The 14,570-nt window shown below is 40.8% G+C and overlaps 1 protein-coding gene across 1 annotated transcript; it reads left to right on the plus strand.

Moving 5' to 3' along the window:
* Positions 1-1,030: 1,030 nt before the first annotated feature.
* LOC149398246 (disease resistance protein RPM1-like) lies at positions 1,031-4,851 on the plus strand. The gene is made up of 3 exons (XM_089614523.1): positions 1,031-1,258; positions 1,371-3,862; positions 4,671-4,851. The coding sequence occupies exons 1-3, from the start codon at positions 1,031-1,033 to the stop codon at positions 4,849-4,851; spliced, it is 2,901 nt and encodes a 966-aa protein (XP_089470649.1).
* Positions 4,852-14,570: the final 9,719 nt, after the last annotated feature.

Below are 14,570 nucleotides of genomic sequence, written 5' to 3' on the forward strand. Positions count from 1 at the left end.
CGGCTTTATCCTTAGGGTAATAAAGCAACTGCTTTAGGCCCAAAAATTTAAAAGGCCCAATATCTTTAACAGCTTCTGAGCTCTCTTCAAAAGCCTGTCCTTCTTCTCAGGCTTGTCCTCTGGCCTGTACTTTAGCAGCATCTTGAACAAGTTCATTGCTGTCCATTCATTTGTTTATCAAATTGATCATTCAGAGCAGGAATGGTGATACCAAGGTTCTGATATCAGAGAAAGCCCATTATAAAAAGTCCTATTTTCTTTTCCAAAAAAAAAACAAACAAAGAAAGAAAGGCCTATTTCCAATATTTAGCTAGTTACCCTCACTAAATATTTTCTTTGCATATCGCAGTTACGAATGATCATAAAAAAAATCAATATACACAAACAATCATCTTTCCATTGTTCCACATTAGGTCTAAGTGTTGTTTAAAAAAAAAGAAAAAAAGCTGCTTGCTTTACTTTGTGAATTTTTTTTTTCTTTCAAATATTGGTATTATTATTTGATAGTATCAATAAGGTCTATTTTGAAAATTCGCTTTAGGCCTCGAAATTTGTTAAGCCGGCCCTGCCTCTGAGCATAAAAATAGATTATAGTGTATTACTTGTATTGTTAAATGAGAGAGAGAGAGAGAGAGTAATAATAATAATAATAAAAACATTAGATTTTTTAATTTTTAAACAAAATAATAAAAAAATAAAACAAAGAATATAAAGGAAAAAAATATTTTTATCTTTAATTTCTTAACACTGTTACAGAAATTTTGACAAAAGGACTATATTTGTTATGATGTAGAATTACAAGATAAGTTTTGTACGATTTTCAACATCAAGGGCGAAGCGTTAAACGTTTAGGAGTTGAGGGGCCAATGATGAAATTATTAATTTTTCTTGTTCGTAGTGTTTCGTTTTAAAAAAAAAAAAAAAAAAAAAAAAAACCCGCTTGTTACGCTTCACGGTGAAACCCATCACCTCTCAATAGCAAACAGCACACTTTTTGAGTACACAATCGAACGTTTTCAAAGCCAAGAAAATGTCGGAGCCAATTGTACCAACGAGTGCGAGATCGTACCAATCACCAGGAACGGGTATAAAATCAGAAATCGAATGGCTTAGGATACAGCTGGATCTACTGAACCGGTCCATGGAAGAGGCGGACAAAAGAATCGATAGCGATGATAACGTGAAGATGAACGCGAGTCAGATGAGGGAAGTGGTCAACCTCATCAATTGTGTTTTGGATGAATACAATTTGATGACGGTCAAGCAGAGAGGTTACCTGAGAAAAATGGGCGCTCTGATAGGAAAGCTGACAGCGCGGCAATCTGGGCCGCAATATTGGAAACATCAAGGCCTTGCTGGTCGACATCCAGGCGAAAGGCGGTGTGAAGCACTGCGAACCGCTGGCTGCCGGCCAAAATCAACCAATTGGAGAGCGCGTGAGCTCCGCGGTGGTCAACCGCCCCCTTCTGTTTATCTCTGAACCAAAAGAGGAACTTATTGGTGCCGGCGCCGCCCAAGATCTGACGAACAATGTCTTGCTGGGAGGAGAGTTGAGGAGGTCGGTCGTCGCGGTCTTAGGCAGGGCTGGGAGTGGCAAAACATTTCTGGCCAAGAGGATATACGACAGCGACGCGGTGGCTGAACATTTCGAGTACCGTGCTTGGATCGTGGACGAAGGGTTCACAGCAGATGAGATTTTGAAGCTGGCGGCCTCGGTGATGGAGTCGCTGAGGGGTAGATGCTACTTGATCGTGTTCGATGACGTGCGCGACAAGCTCTGGGGCGTCGCGAGGGACTTCTTGCCCGATGACGGTGTAGGTAGCAGGGTGATGATCACCACTCGCAGCAAAGACGTGGCAACTTCTTTCATCGAGCACCCGTCGGATCACATCCACTTGGTGAAGCCTCTTACGGATGATGAGTCGTGGGAGCTCTTCTGCAAGACCACGTTTGAGGGACGTTGCCCCGAGGAGCTCCATCGAGCGTCGGTCGAGATCGTTAAAAAATGCGGAGGCTTGCCGCTGAAAATCCAAGCCATGGGGGCCTTGCTGTCAGAAAGACCAAAGGTTCCGGAGGAGTGGCAGAGGGTCCTTGAGGAGTGGGAGGAGTCCCCAAACTTCAACATGCTCAGCAGCATCAATAATTTGGTCTCCCTTGCCTTCAACTATTTGCCTCCACACCTGAAGAAGTGTTTCATGTATTTCAGCGTCTTTGCGGAAAAGTCGCTGATCCACAATGAGAAGCTGATCAGGTTGTGGATCGGAGAGGGTTTCATACAAGAAATGCAAGGAAAGACCCCAGAAGATGTTGCAGATGAGTACTTGCAGGAGCTCGTACGCAGAAACCTGGTGACAGTATGTGAAGGGTACGGAATCGACAAGTTTTGCTGCACCCATGAGTTGATACACATGATCCTCCAGAGGAAGGCTGCCAATCGCAACTTCTGTATGGTTGATGACGGTCGATATGGACGCATGAAGATCTCCTCTGTCGACACCCTACGACGGTCTTTGAACACCATCAAACAATCTTGGGTTCGTTCTGTTTTTCTTTCGGATAAAGGCCATCTGAACGGATCTGTGTTGATTAGGTTGTTCAAGAAGTTTAATCTTATGATAATACTGGATATGGAAGATTCTGCTCTGGAAGTACTTCCCAAAGAAGTGGGAGATCTCTTGTATCTTAAGTACCTGAGTTTGAAGAACACGAGAGTTAGAAAACTCCCAGACGCCGTAGGCGCACTCAGCAAACTGGAGGTGTTTGATCTAAGTGGCAGCCTCTTGACTGAACTACCAACGGTGATCGCAAAACTCGGTAGCCTCCGACACTTACTCGCTAGCCACAAAAGTGTGGATGGAGCCAGCGTGGACTCTGCAAGAGGAGTGAAGATCAAGAACGGGATCGGGGCTCTTGCAAACCTTCAGACGCTCACAACCGTTGATGCGAAGCTCAGTGGCATGAATGTTGTAGAAGAGATGAAGAATTTGAAGCAATTGAGAAGCTTGAGAGTCTCGAGACTGACCTCCGTCCTCGCGGATGCTCTATGCGCCTGCATTTGCGAGATGGCGAACCTCAAGTCTTTACACATAGAATCGATGAAGAACGAGAGTCTAGACTTGCAAAATGTCGTGACCCCGCCAACTCAGTTGGAGTGTTTGATCCTGAAAGGCGAGCTTCGGGGCATCCCCAATTGGATTTCCCAGCTTCGAAACCTTCGCACAGTGTGCTTGAGCCTCTCCATCCCAGTCGACGATCCACTACACAACCTCTGCCTTTTGCCTAATTTGGAGTCTCTGTGGCTCTACGGGGCGAGCAAGGAACCTCGGCTCACCTTCAATGAAGGTTTCATAAAACTCAAGCTGCTTGTTTTAAGGGAGATGTGGAAACTAGAGACGGTCGAGATCGCAGAAGGTACGATGCCTCTTCTTGAAGAATTGAGGATTGGACCGAGCCCACTTCTGAGGGAAGTACCAGATGGCATCGCCCGGTTGAGCTTGCTGAAAGTCCTGTCGTTCTACGATATGCCCGACGGGTTCGTGCTTCGCATCCAACCAGACAAGCACTTGGAGTTTCCAAAAATAAAGCACGTAGCGGCTGTTCTTTTCTGTTACATAAGCCCTGATGGGAGAAGCTACATTTCATACAAGATCGGGGAGCGAGATCTACTAACTCGCCTTAGCACTGGTTGGTTGGATGTAGACACATATAGTGCCCGTGTGCAATATTCTCGGCTGAGCTTCTCTCACGGAAACGACGAAGGATATACAGACTCGGTCACAAATTTTCGGTGGGAGAACACTGGTTCGTCAAATTTCACAGGTGATCAGCTTAGCTCCATTATCAGAGACAGCATTGAGGACGCGTAAAAACAAAGGTACGTGTATACATATACATCTACATACATGCCCTGTAGGAATTTTCCGAACTTCGATTTTTCCAAGCTATGCAAAGTCCAGACTCTTTTTCATTTTTTATTGCATCTTTCTAAACTCGTGCCTGACAATATCACTCTCTTTTGCAGTCTCAACAATCTAGGATTTATGGGAACGCTGAGACAGAATATATCATGAATTGATATCCCAGATATTATTTTTATCCTAATCAACGATCATTCTTGGGCTGGTGGTCAAAAAAGATTTGTACTTTCTGCGTGGTCTGTGTGTTTTTTTATCTTTGTAATAACTAACTGTATTTGTTAAATCAATTAGCTCAACCGTTTCTTATTACTTCACTTCCTTAAAGATCTTCCTAAATCTTATTACAGTTTTAATGAGGATAGCACATTTTGTATATATGTTACACTCGGCTTCTCTTCTCTTCTTTTAAAACAGCTGCTTAGAGCTAATTAAGGTTTGTGTTGTGTTGTGTGGTTTGTATTAAGAAATCGATTTCTGTAACAGATCTCATGTTCTGTTATTGAACTGGTATCAAGGGGTCCACTGCACGCATTAAATGATATTGAATTATATTGTCCACACCTATATTTTCATTTTCTCATTATCTTGGATATTTGCATACTAAATAAATAGTTATTTCAAACTCTTAAGTTAACCGAGCAAAGCTTCTGTTTAAGAAACATCCTGGAAAGTTAATCGCAACTTTATAGCAACTCAAAGAAGCTGGACAAGCTGGTTAATCTTCTGCCTATACTGTACCATGTGGATCGAAAGGTTGAGGAACGAGCTGGATCCACTGAACTGGTCAATGGAAGGGACTACCAAGGAGGAACATTCCGTGAAGGTGTATGTAGGGCAAATGAGGAAGGTGGCCATCCTCATCCAAGACATTCTCAACATTTACGATCTGCTTGCGGTCAATGGCGGAAATTACCTAAGAGGAACTGCGTTCTAAAAGGAAAGTTGATAAGCCACGAAATCTTGGCCGCAACATTGAAAATATCAATGCGTTGCTGGTCAGCATTCGGGATGTAGGCAAGCGGTACGGCCCTGGTGGTGAAAATGTGCCCATCGACCTCCCCTTCTTTATGCATTGGCCGGAAGAGCATCTTCTTAGGTACGTACACATGGCAGCCAAAGATGTGACAAGCACTCTATTAGAGGGACGAGAGTCGAGGCAGTCGGTCGTCGCAGTCTTGGGTGGTGAAGAGAGACGCAAAACCCATCTGGCTGGCAGGATATATAATAGCAAAGTTGCGGTAGAGCACTTTGAGATCTGTGTTTGGATCTTAATTCCGAACAGACTTGACGAAGTTGGGGAGATTCCAAGGCAGATTCTCTGGCGGGAGTACGAGTGGAGGGTTGAGGCAAGGAGCATGGTAAAGGCGGTCGAGGAAAAAGCGGTACTTGATCATGTTGGGCGACGTGTGGAGCGACGAGCTCTGGCACTTCTTGAGGGACATCTTCCACAATGCCTGCGTCGCAAGCAAGGTGTTGGTCACCACTCCCAGCGAAGCCGTCGCTGCTTCTTTCCTTGAGATCACATCTGATAGCATAACAAGATGAAGCGTGGGAAAATCACCCCCATGACCACTTCCTGGCGGCTCAACCTCGCAATAAGAGCCGTGGTGGGGCTTGTGTTGAAGAAACCGATGGTGAAATGTGTGGCGTCCACATCGTCCTCTAGTTTTGCAAGTGACATGCTCAGCTTCTTCAGTGATGATTGAGGACTGAGAATATTATAGTGTCTACTGTGGCGTCATTGGTGGCTTTAGTCTATTAAAAAAATATCTTTAGCAGAGTTTTACTTGTATTTTATTTTTAATTATAAAATATTAACGAAATAACTCGTATTCTTGCCAAAATACGTTAAAAGTCACAAGGTAGAAGAAACTTATATGTTTATTCCTTGAAAATATCAACAGAAATGTTTAGAGGGAGTAAAAATGTTTAGAGTGAACTCAAAAATATAGCTTAGGAGCCAAAGTGCTACTACGCACTAATTCAGGGGCCAACTGTACAAAAAGGCCAATACTACCTTTGCTCATCACCAAAACATAATATAAATATTTATCTACCCTGTCAATTAACTTTAAATGATTTAACCTATATAAAAAATAAATTAATTATTGACAAATAAGAAGAAAAAAAAAAACAAAGTGAAATTATGACGACAGGGCCTAGCACCACATTGGCTTAAATGAGGAGATGATTCCATGTCTTTGCAAAAGGTTTTTTTTTTTAAGGAAATTATTATTAACAATGATATTTTGTATTTAAAAAAGAAATTTTTTTATTGCAATTCAAATAAAAAGTAAAAAAAAATGTTGGCCGATGAAGTACTCTGTGTAAGTATGTATGTATTGTTAGAGAGTCAGCCACGTCAGCAAAAGTGGCTCAACCAACTCAGCAGTCAAGTGGTGTCGGTTAAGCTAGAGAGTTTGTTAGACAGTTAGAGTCAGCAAAATCAGTTAACCAGTCATTAGGATATATATATATATATATATATATATATATATATATATATATATATATATATATATATATATATACCAATGTAAATGCACATGATATTCAATCAAGTGAAATAACAGAAATTAAGAGATTCCCAATTCTTAACTTGGCATCAGAGCTTCTTCTATGGCGATCGATTCGTCTGATTCGGCTTCATCATCACATGGAAATCTTCTCATACGTCAAGCTGCATCTCCGTTCACTTCGTCTCTGAACACCGAAATCTCAGTCGAGCTGGACAGAGACAACTATCTCATCTGGAGATCACATGTGCTTCTAGCTATCCGAGGCCATAACCTTCAAGGTATGGTTCTCAGAACTAAGGCATCTCTACAAGAGTTCATCACCACGGTTGATGAGCAAGGAAAGAGCGTCGCAACTCCAAATCCATATTTTGAGATCTAGAATCGCGAAGATCAGCTCTTGCTTAGCTGGATTCTCTCATCTCTCACAATTATGATCCCCATGAGTGTGACTCGCATCGACACCGCAAGAGGAGTCTGGTTGGCTCTCGAACGACTGTTCACAGTCAAGCCAAAGGCGAGACTCATGCCGCTGAAATTGCAACTTCAAACGACGAAGAAAGGAGCACTTTCGATTTTTGATTACTTCTCGAAGATGGAGGGAATAGCAAACCAGCTATTTTTGGCTGGCTACGATCTCTCTGAATTTGACCTAATCACGGCGATTCTGACCGGACTTCCCGCAGAATACGACGTGACTGTAGGTACGGTGAATAATCGACTTCAAATGTCTGAGATATAAGGTTTTGAGATCTCTATTTTAAGATATCCAAGCCATGGAATTGACGCAAGAAACGAAGATCGAACAACAGAACTCCATCGCGTTGATAGACACAAACTAAACCACGACAAATTTTGTTGAAAATCGCACCAGTGGCTTTCGTGGATGTGGAAGAGGAAATTCTTCATCGCGGGATCATGGAGGCAGATGAAGGTCTAATGGAGGAGGAAGATGCACCAACTCCAGACCTACCTGTTAAATATGCGGAAAAACAAGGGCACACGACTTTGGCATGCTGGCACAGGCTTGATGAAAGCTTCAATGGTGATGAAGATTCTCAAGCTACTAAGAACAAGTCAGCAGCATTCCTTGCCGGTCCAAAAACAGTCTCCGACCCCTGCTGGTACGCTGACTCCGGCGCTACGAATCATGTGACGGCGGAGCTGGAAAACCTGCACTTCAGCACATAGTACAAAGGGAAAGAAAGGCTTATGGTTGGAAATGGTAAGACACTTGCCATTACACATACATGCCATACTATGATCCATGCTGATAAACACATAAACCTTAGGATGAATAATGTGTAGTCAATGGTGCCCACAAGAAGAGTTGTAGTCTTTACTTATGTACATTTGATGTTAATAAAGTCTCACGAAGACTCTTGCTTGTAATTACTTATTCATTAATAAAAAGTTGAAACGTTCATTCATTCTTCCTTGTCTGTTTGAAGCTTTATGATAAAACATTAGTCTTTAGTCCATAAACAAACTTAACAACTTACGAAGAGACAAATGTAGATTTGCATGAACAAACTCTTCGTAGTTTGCTTAAAACGATATATTCGCAATCTAAGGGTCAAAGGACTATTGACCTCAGTACGATTGTTAGGAGAATCTATGATGTCTGGTTATGAGGCATTGAGAGTTGGAGACTCTATAGTTCTTCTAGGTATCTTCTGAAGGTACTGAATTGACCAGTGCACTTCTAGAGACAAAATAAGAACAAACCATTTAACCTCTTATGTCTCGAAGTCACTACGTATGAATTGCGTCATGCTTACCTTAATCCTGAAATGAGACATGCCATTTCACAGCTTACGTATTCTCATTTGAGAAAGTCAGAGTTCCGACTCACTATGTGATTCTGAACAGGACCTATTGGTGAAGTACTAAGTTGTGAAGATGTCATGAGTAACTTTGTGAAGTTCTCATAGATATGGAATTCATGTACAAGATTGCTGAAATGCAATGTATATCATCTCATGCTTTGTTCCTTGAAATGTGCATAAATGAACTGGCCAGTGTCCAAATTGAGTCTTGACTCTTTTGGATGAAACAATGTGACTTGTTAGCTCATCGTCAATGCATTGCTTCTAACTTATTCACAAGCGACAAATGAGTTGAGGAAATAACAGCTAGAAGGGTAAAATGGTAATTTTGTAAATCCCGACTAGCTGATGATATTCATGAAGGGTAAACATAGATAATATTCAGTGGATCCACTCATCACAATTAGGTTGAATTCTTGAGTAGAAAATAAATTCATTTGACCCGAGAGATTTTCAGTGTCAACTCTTTAGTGGAGTCAGTTGACATTAAGCTAAACTTGGAAAAGTTTTGTGAACTTTTGAGTCCAAGTATTTAGCTCAAGCTTTGTTCATTTAGATCCATGAGGTCACTGTCACAAATCATATTGAGTAGGAATAGTTAAACTAGAAGCTAAGTCAAAACAAGAACGAGACAAATTTTACGAAAATTGTCAAAAGGGTAATTTTGTCTTTTTGGACATAGCATGAAATGAATGTCAATAAATTTTTTGACATGGTCATGTGATGACTTAAATCACTCGGCAATGATGTGTTCATTGGGCCTTGTGAATTAATTTCATTTCATATAATTTTACTTGAAAATTCTTAATGGGCTTTTCTTATGTTGTCATGAACAAGTAAAGAAAAATCTAAAAAGAGAATGGGAGACTAAATTTCGTGCAGCCCTAGTGTGAAAGAGAGTTTATTTTGTGCATTAATGTATGAAGATACTTGCCAAAAGAAAAAGAGGAAACAAATTTCCTCTATGAGGAAAAAGGGAAATCGGCCAAGCAAGGCAAGGGAGCAAAAGAGGAAATAAATCCAAGCCTTCTAGAAGCTCTATTGGCCGCCCAAATGAGAAAGGGAAATAAGGCAATTTTGCTCATGAATATGTGATATTCTATAGAAGAAGAAACTACTTTATTGAAGGTAAAGCCTCTCCTATAAATAGGGGTCTTATTCTTCTCATTTCATTCATCCCAAGTTTAAGAGATTGAGAGACTCTCTCTCTAGAACTTGGCCGACTTCCTCTCTCTCTCTCTAGTTATTTTTCGTTTTTGTTTTGGCACCTAGGTCCACATTTGACCTAGTGTTTTTAGCTCTTCGACTTTGAGACTTGTTCTCGAGTTGTCGTGTTTAAAAGTGTCCACTCACTAATTCCTTTTCTCTCGAGTGATTCTTGTGATAGAAACTGTCGTGGTTGCTCGTGTTGCCGAAGAAAGAAGAGAGACGTGTTGCGAGGGGAGACGAACGTTGCAACTTTCCAAAAGCTTCTCAACGTTCAAGCTTCTAAAAATGTTAGTAAATTTATAATGCTCATAATAGTTTTTATTTACGTGTAATTGCTCTTTGTCTAGGTTAGTAAAATCGTTTTACTTGTCAAAAAGAAAATTTTTAAATTCCGTCGCTTACCCGAAGTGTTAAACTTTTTCTTAAACCATAGATCAATTCCAACATAATGTTCTCAGAGCACCTAACATCAAGAAAAGCCTTATTAGTATATCCAAACTAACCTCTGAAAATCGTGTTTCTGTTGAATTTCACCGTGAATTTTGTGTTGTCGAGGATTTGAGAACAATGAGGCATCTACTTCGAGCGGAACTTAAGAACGGTCTGTACGTGTTGTCACATGGAAATGCTAAGAGCGATTGTCAATTGAGTTCAAATTTTATGTCCACAAAACCTGTAAGGTCAATATGTTGTGTCAATTCTGATACGTTATGTAGTGAGTCTTCTTTATGTAGTCATTGTAGTCCAAGTTTGTGTACTACCGTAAATCCTATCTCTTGTAAACCATAAATAGTTGTGTGTGGTCCCACTGTTGTTGTGAAGTATGATAAAATGTCTAGAGATAGTAGCCAAAAGTGGAGGTTGTGGCATAGACGGTTTGGTCATGCCTCATCCAATGTTGTATCAACCATTCTTAATCAATGCAATTTGTCTTTTTCTGATTCAAAGACAATTTTTCTGTGATGCTTGTTAGTATGGTAAAAGTCACACTCTGCCATTTCAAAACTCTATTTCAAAAGCTACAAAACCTCTTGAACTGATTCACACGGACCTATGGGGACCATCACCACACATTTCATCAAATGGCTACATATATTACATATTCTCGATGACCATACATGTTTCACTTGGATTTATCCATTTAAACTCAAATATGAGGCCTTCTCGCTTTTCCAAAATTTCAAGAAAGTCGTTGAAAAACTTTCAAAAGTCACATTGTATGTGTTCAATGTGACTGGGGTGGTGAATTTCGCAACTTCAAACCTTTTCTCACTGACCAAGGAATTCAAATGAGGCATCCGTGTCCTCATGTGCATGACCAAAATGGTCGGGCAGAGAAGAAGCATCGCCACATCGTTGAACTTGGGTTAACTATCTTAGCCCAAGGTAATATTCCTCTCATTTTCTGGTGGGATTCCTTTCTAACTGTTGTGTATATCATAAATGTTTTGTCAACCCCTATTCTAAAAAACAAATCCCTTTTTCAAACCCTTTTCAACAAAATTCTCGACTACAAATTTTTAAAGGTGTTTGGGTTTGGGTGTGTGCTGGGTTTCCTCATCTACGACCTTACAATTCTCACAAACTTGAGTTCAGGTCTCAAAAGTGTCTTTTTCTTGGTTATAGTGCAACTCATAAGGGCTATAAGCGTCTAGCTCAGTCAGGTCGTGTGTACATTACTCACAATGCAATCTTTCATGTAGACATGTTTCCTTATTCTGAGTTGTTTGGTTCAGAGTCAAACCTAGTTGTTGAAGACAATCTTGTAGTAGTCCCTACGTGTCAGTTTTTATTACGACCAAACTCTTATGCACATGACACAAGTGTGACCGTTCCCTGCACGGACACTGTTCCTCTCAGCCTCTCTGGTCCTGACACATCACCATCTACTTTTGACCAACCCACACCTCATAAAATGCCATTGTACCACAAAACAACCCGTTACAAACCTCACAGCCTGAGCCAACATCTCCAAACTCTATACACACAAACATAGCACCACAACTACCACAACCCAATATTCCCAATCCCTTTCATGTACAAATACATCAACCACCTTTGGAGATGCATACCCACACAATGAATACCAGATCAAAGTCTGGGATATTCAAGCCAAAAGCCTTAACTATTGACCGCCATCCTATTGTTGTTGACCCGAGTCCTTCCGAGCCTACAACTGTTCCACAAGCCTTGGCTAATCCCAAGTGGCTCGCTGCGATGAAACTGAGATTCAAGCTCTTCATCGGAATGAAACTTGGGATCTAATACCATTCTCATCAGCTTACAACATTGTTGGGAATACGTGGGTGTATAAACTCAAGTACAACCTAGATGGCTCAGTCCACATGCACAAGGCTAGGCTCGTTGAGAAGGGATATACACAGACGCCTGGAGTGGATTTCTCGGAGACTTTCAGCCCAGTGGTCAAGCCGTGCACGGTCAGAATTGTCCTTACTCTGGCAGTGCACAATGCATGGTGTGTACGGCAGCTCGACGCCGACAATGCCTTTCTTAATGGCGTGCTCACGGAAGACGTGTACATGTGGCAACCTGAGGGTTTCACTGACTCTCTCCATCCTAACCAAATGTGGAAGCTGCGAAAGGCACTGTACGGTTTGAAACAAGCCCCGATGGCGTGGTTCGAACGTCTCCGTCGAGTTCTGCTGGACTGGAAGTTTGTCAATTCCAAGTTTGACTCTTCTCTATTCATCTTCTCCAACAATGGCGTTGTGATCATGTTTCTAGTCTACGGTGACGATATATTAGTTACAGGAAACAATGACGCTGCCATCTCCAAGCTCATTGATCGACTCCACTGTATCTTTTCACTCAAGCAACTAGGAGATCTGCACTACTTTCTTGGTATCGAAGCCTATCGCGATACTATTGGCTTGTATCTTTCTTAATCGAAGTATGTGGCTGACCTTCTCAAGAAGACGCGCATGACAGCAGCCAAACCATATTCCACACCAACTGTTCCTGGTCATACCTAATCCAATAGCGAGGGGGAGCCAATGACTGACCCATCGCAATACCGAAGTGTGATAGGAGCACTGCAACATCTAACTCTCACTAGACCCGATATATCATATATAGTGAACAAGTTGAGTAAGTTCTTGCAGAATCCCACAGAAATCCACTGGCATGGGATTCATCTCGAGCCAACGCCTACACTGTCACTCGCGTGCTTTGCTGACGCGGATTGGGCTAATTGCCCATATGATTGCAGATCGATGAGTGCCTACTGTGTATTTCTTGGTGGTTGCATTGTATCTTAGAGCTCAAGAAAGAAACATGTCGTCGCTAGGTCTGGCACAGAGGCTGAATATCGCGCTCTTGCACATGTCGCAGCTGAAGTACTGTGGATCAAATCTCTCTTGAGTGAACTGCACGTTACCTTGCCTCAGGCTCTAGTTGTGTGGTGCGATAACATGGGTGCTGCAACGCTGGCAGCGAATCCAGTAGTTCACGCTCGAACAATGCACATAGAACTAGATGTGCACTTTATACGAGACATGGTGATTAGCAAACAGCTAGAGATCCAATATGTGCCCAGGTAGAGCAGACAGCATATGTGTTGACTCAGTCAAGCGATTTGGAAAGATGAAGGACAAGCTCAACATGAAGGAGTCCCCGTTATGATTGAGGGGGAGTGTTAGAGAGTTAGCCACGTCAGCACAACTGGCTTAGCAAACTCAGCAGTCAAGTGGAGTCGATTAGGCTAGAGGGTTTGTTAGACAGTTAGAGTCAGCAAAATCAGTTGACCAGTCATTAGGATATTTATACCAATGTAAATATACATGATATTAAATTAAGTGAAATAACAGAAATTAAGAGAATTCGAATTCCTCTCTCAATCAATTCCCAATTCTCGATTTGTATCAACATAATAAGAGGTTTTTTTGTTTCTAATATGTTTCATCTCATAAGTTAAAGTTAAAAATTCATTTTATGAAGTATTTCATTATTCTATAATGTCTTGTTTTGTTTATAATTCGGATTCCAGCAATTTATTACTTTTCCATATCTGGTCTGGCTCTTGCGGTTCGTCTTCTTCTGCCTCTTTTTTGTGAGACTAAGCAAGACTTGGGATGAAACGTTAGATGAGTTACAAATGGATCTTCAATAGCCATAAAGTAGTGGAGCAATTATGGGGTGTTATTGGCTTCTAATGCTACGGTTTTGTTTTCTTTTGGTTTTATTGTTTTTATTGCTTATTATGAGGGGGTTATTGTTTAGCTTCACGTTGTACGAAGTTGTGTGTTTGCTTTCTCCTATAAAATGGGTTGTTGTTGCAAGGTTAAATAGACCAACACATCTCCATATTTGTACTGTTTATTTCTCTCAAATAATACAAGAAAATTCTCCATCTTCACCTCTTATTTTTTAATTCAGTTTCTTTGTTCTTCGGACATCCAACAATTGGAACCAACATTTTTATCCTGTGTCTAATGTTGCTCAAAAAGGTTCAAAGCATAAGTTTTTTGTTGTTGTTGTTGTTGTTGATTTGAGTCTGGATTTGAGTAACAAGCAATAAACCACAATAACACCCACTTGGTCTTGCTCCGAGTCTGGCTGATTAAACTGTTCAATTCTTTAGTGAGTTTTGTTAAAAATAAAGAGCCACTCGAACGCTTGCCTGTGTTTGTTCTTGTTCATTACCTTTTGACAATTTTATCCTTTTTTTAATTTTTTAATTTTTTTTAACTCCATTCATAGAAAGAAATGATTTTTTTTCTTTTTATTGTACAAAGTAATTCCCTGCCACGCGTACAAAGATAGATTGTAAGCTAGATTTGGGCGAAAAATATTATTTCAATTTAGTTTTTAAAAATCATTTGCACAGTAGCTTTTTGATGATATGCCGCACAAGATAATTAGCAGCTCTGTCATATTCCATCTTTCTTTCTATATAGTGTAAAAATCTTGAATTAGGCCTATTTTGTCTTTCATTTTACCTCTGTTTTGTTTCATCATTAGCCTACTCTAAAAGCATCAATATCAAGTATTTCATCTCAAAACCACGGGATGAAATTTGTTAAAGTCTTAATCTTTCTGATCTAGGGTCCTTAGCAGCAAAGACTCTACTTAAAAAAAAA

Source organism: Urtica dioica, chromosome 5 (genome assembly GCF_054948205.1).
Source record: "Urtica dioica subsp. dioica isolate 48M chromosome 5, U.dioica_male_clone48M_v1_H2, whole genome shotgun sequence".
NCBI classification, from domain to species: domain Eukaryota; kingdom Viridiplantae; phylum Streptophyta; class Magnoliopsida; order Rosales; family Urticaceae; genus Urtica; species Urtica dioica.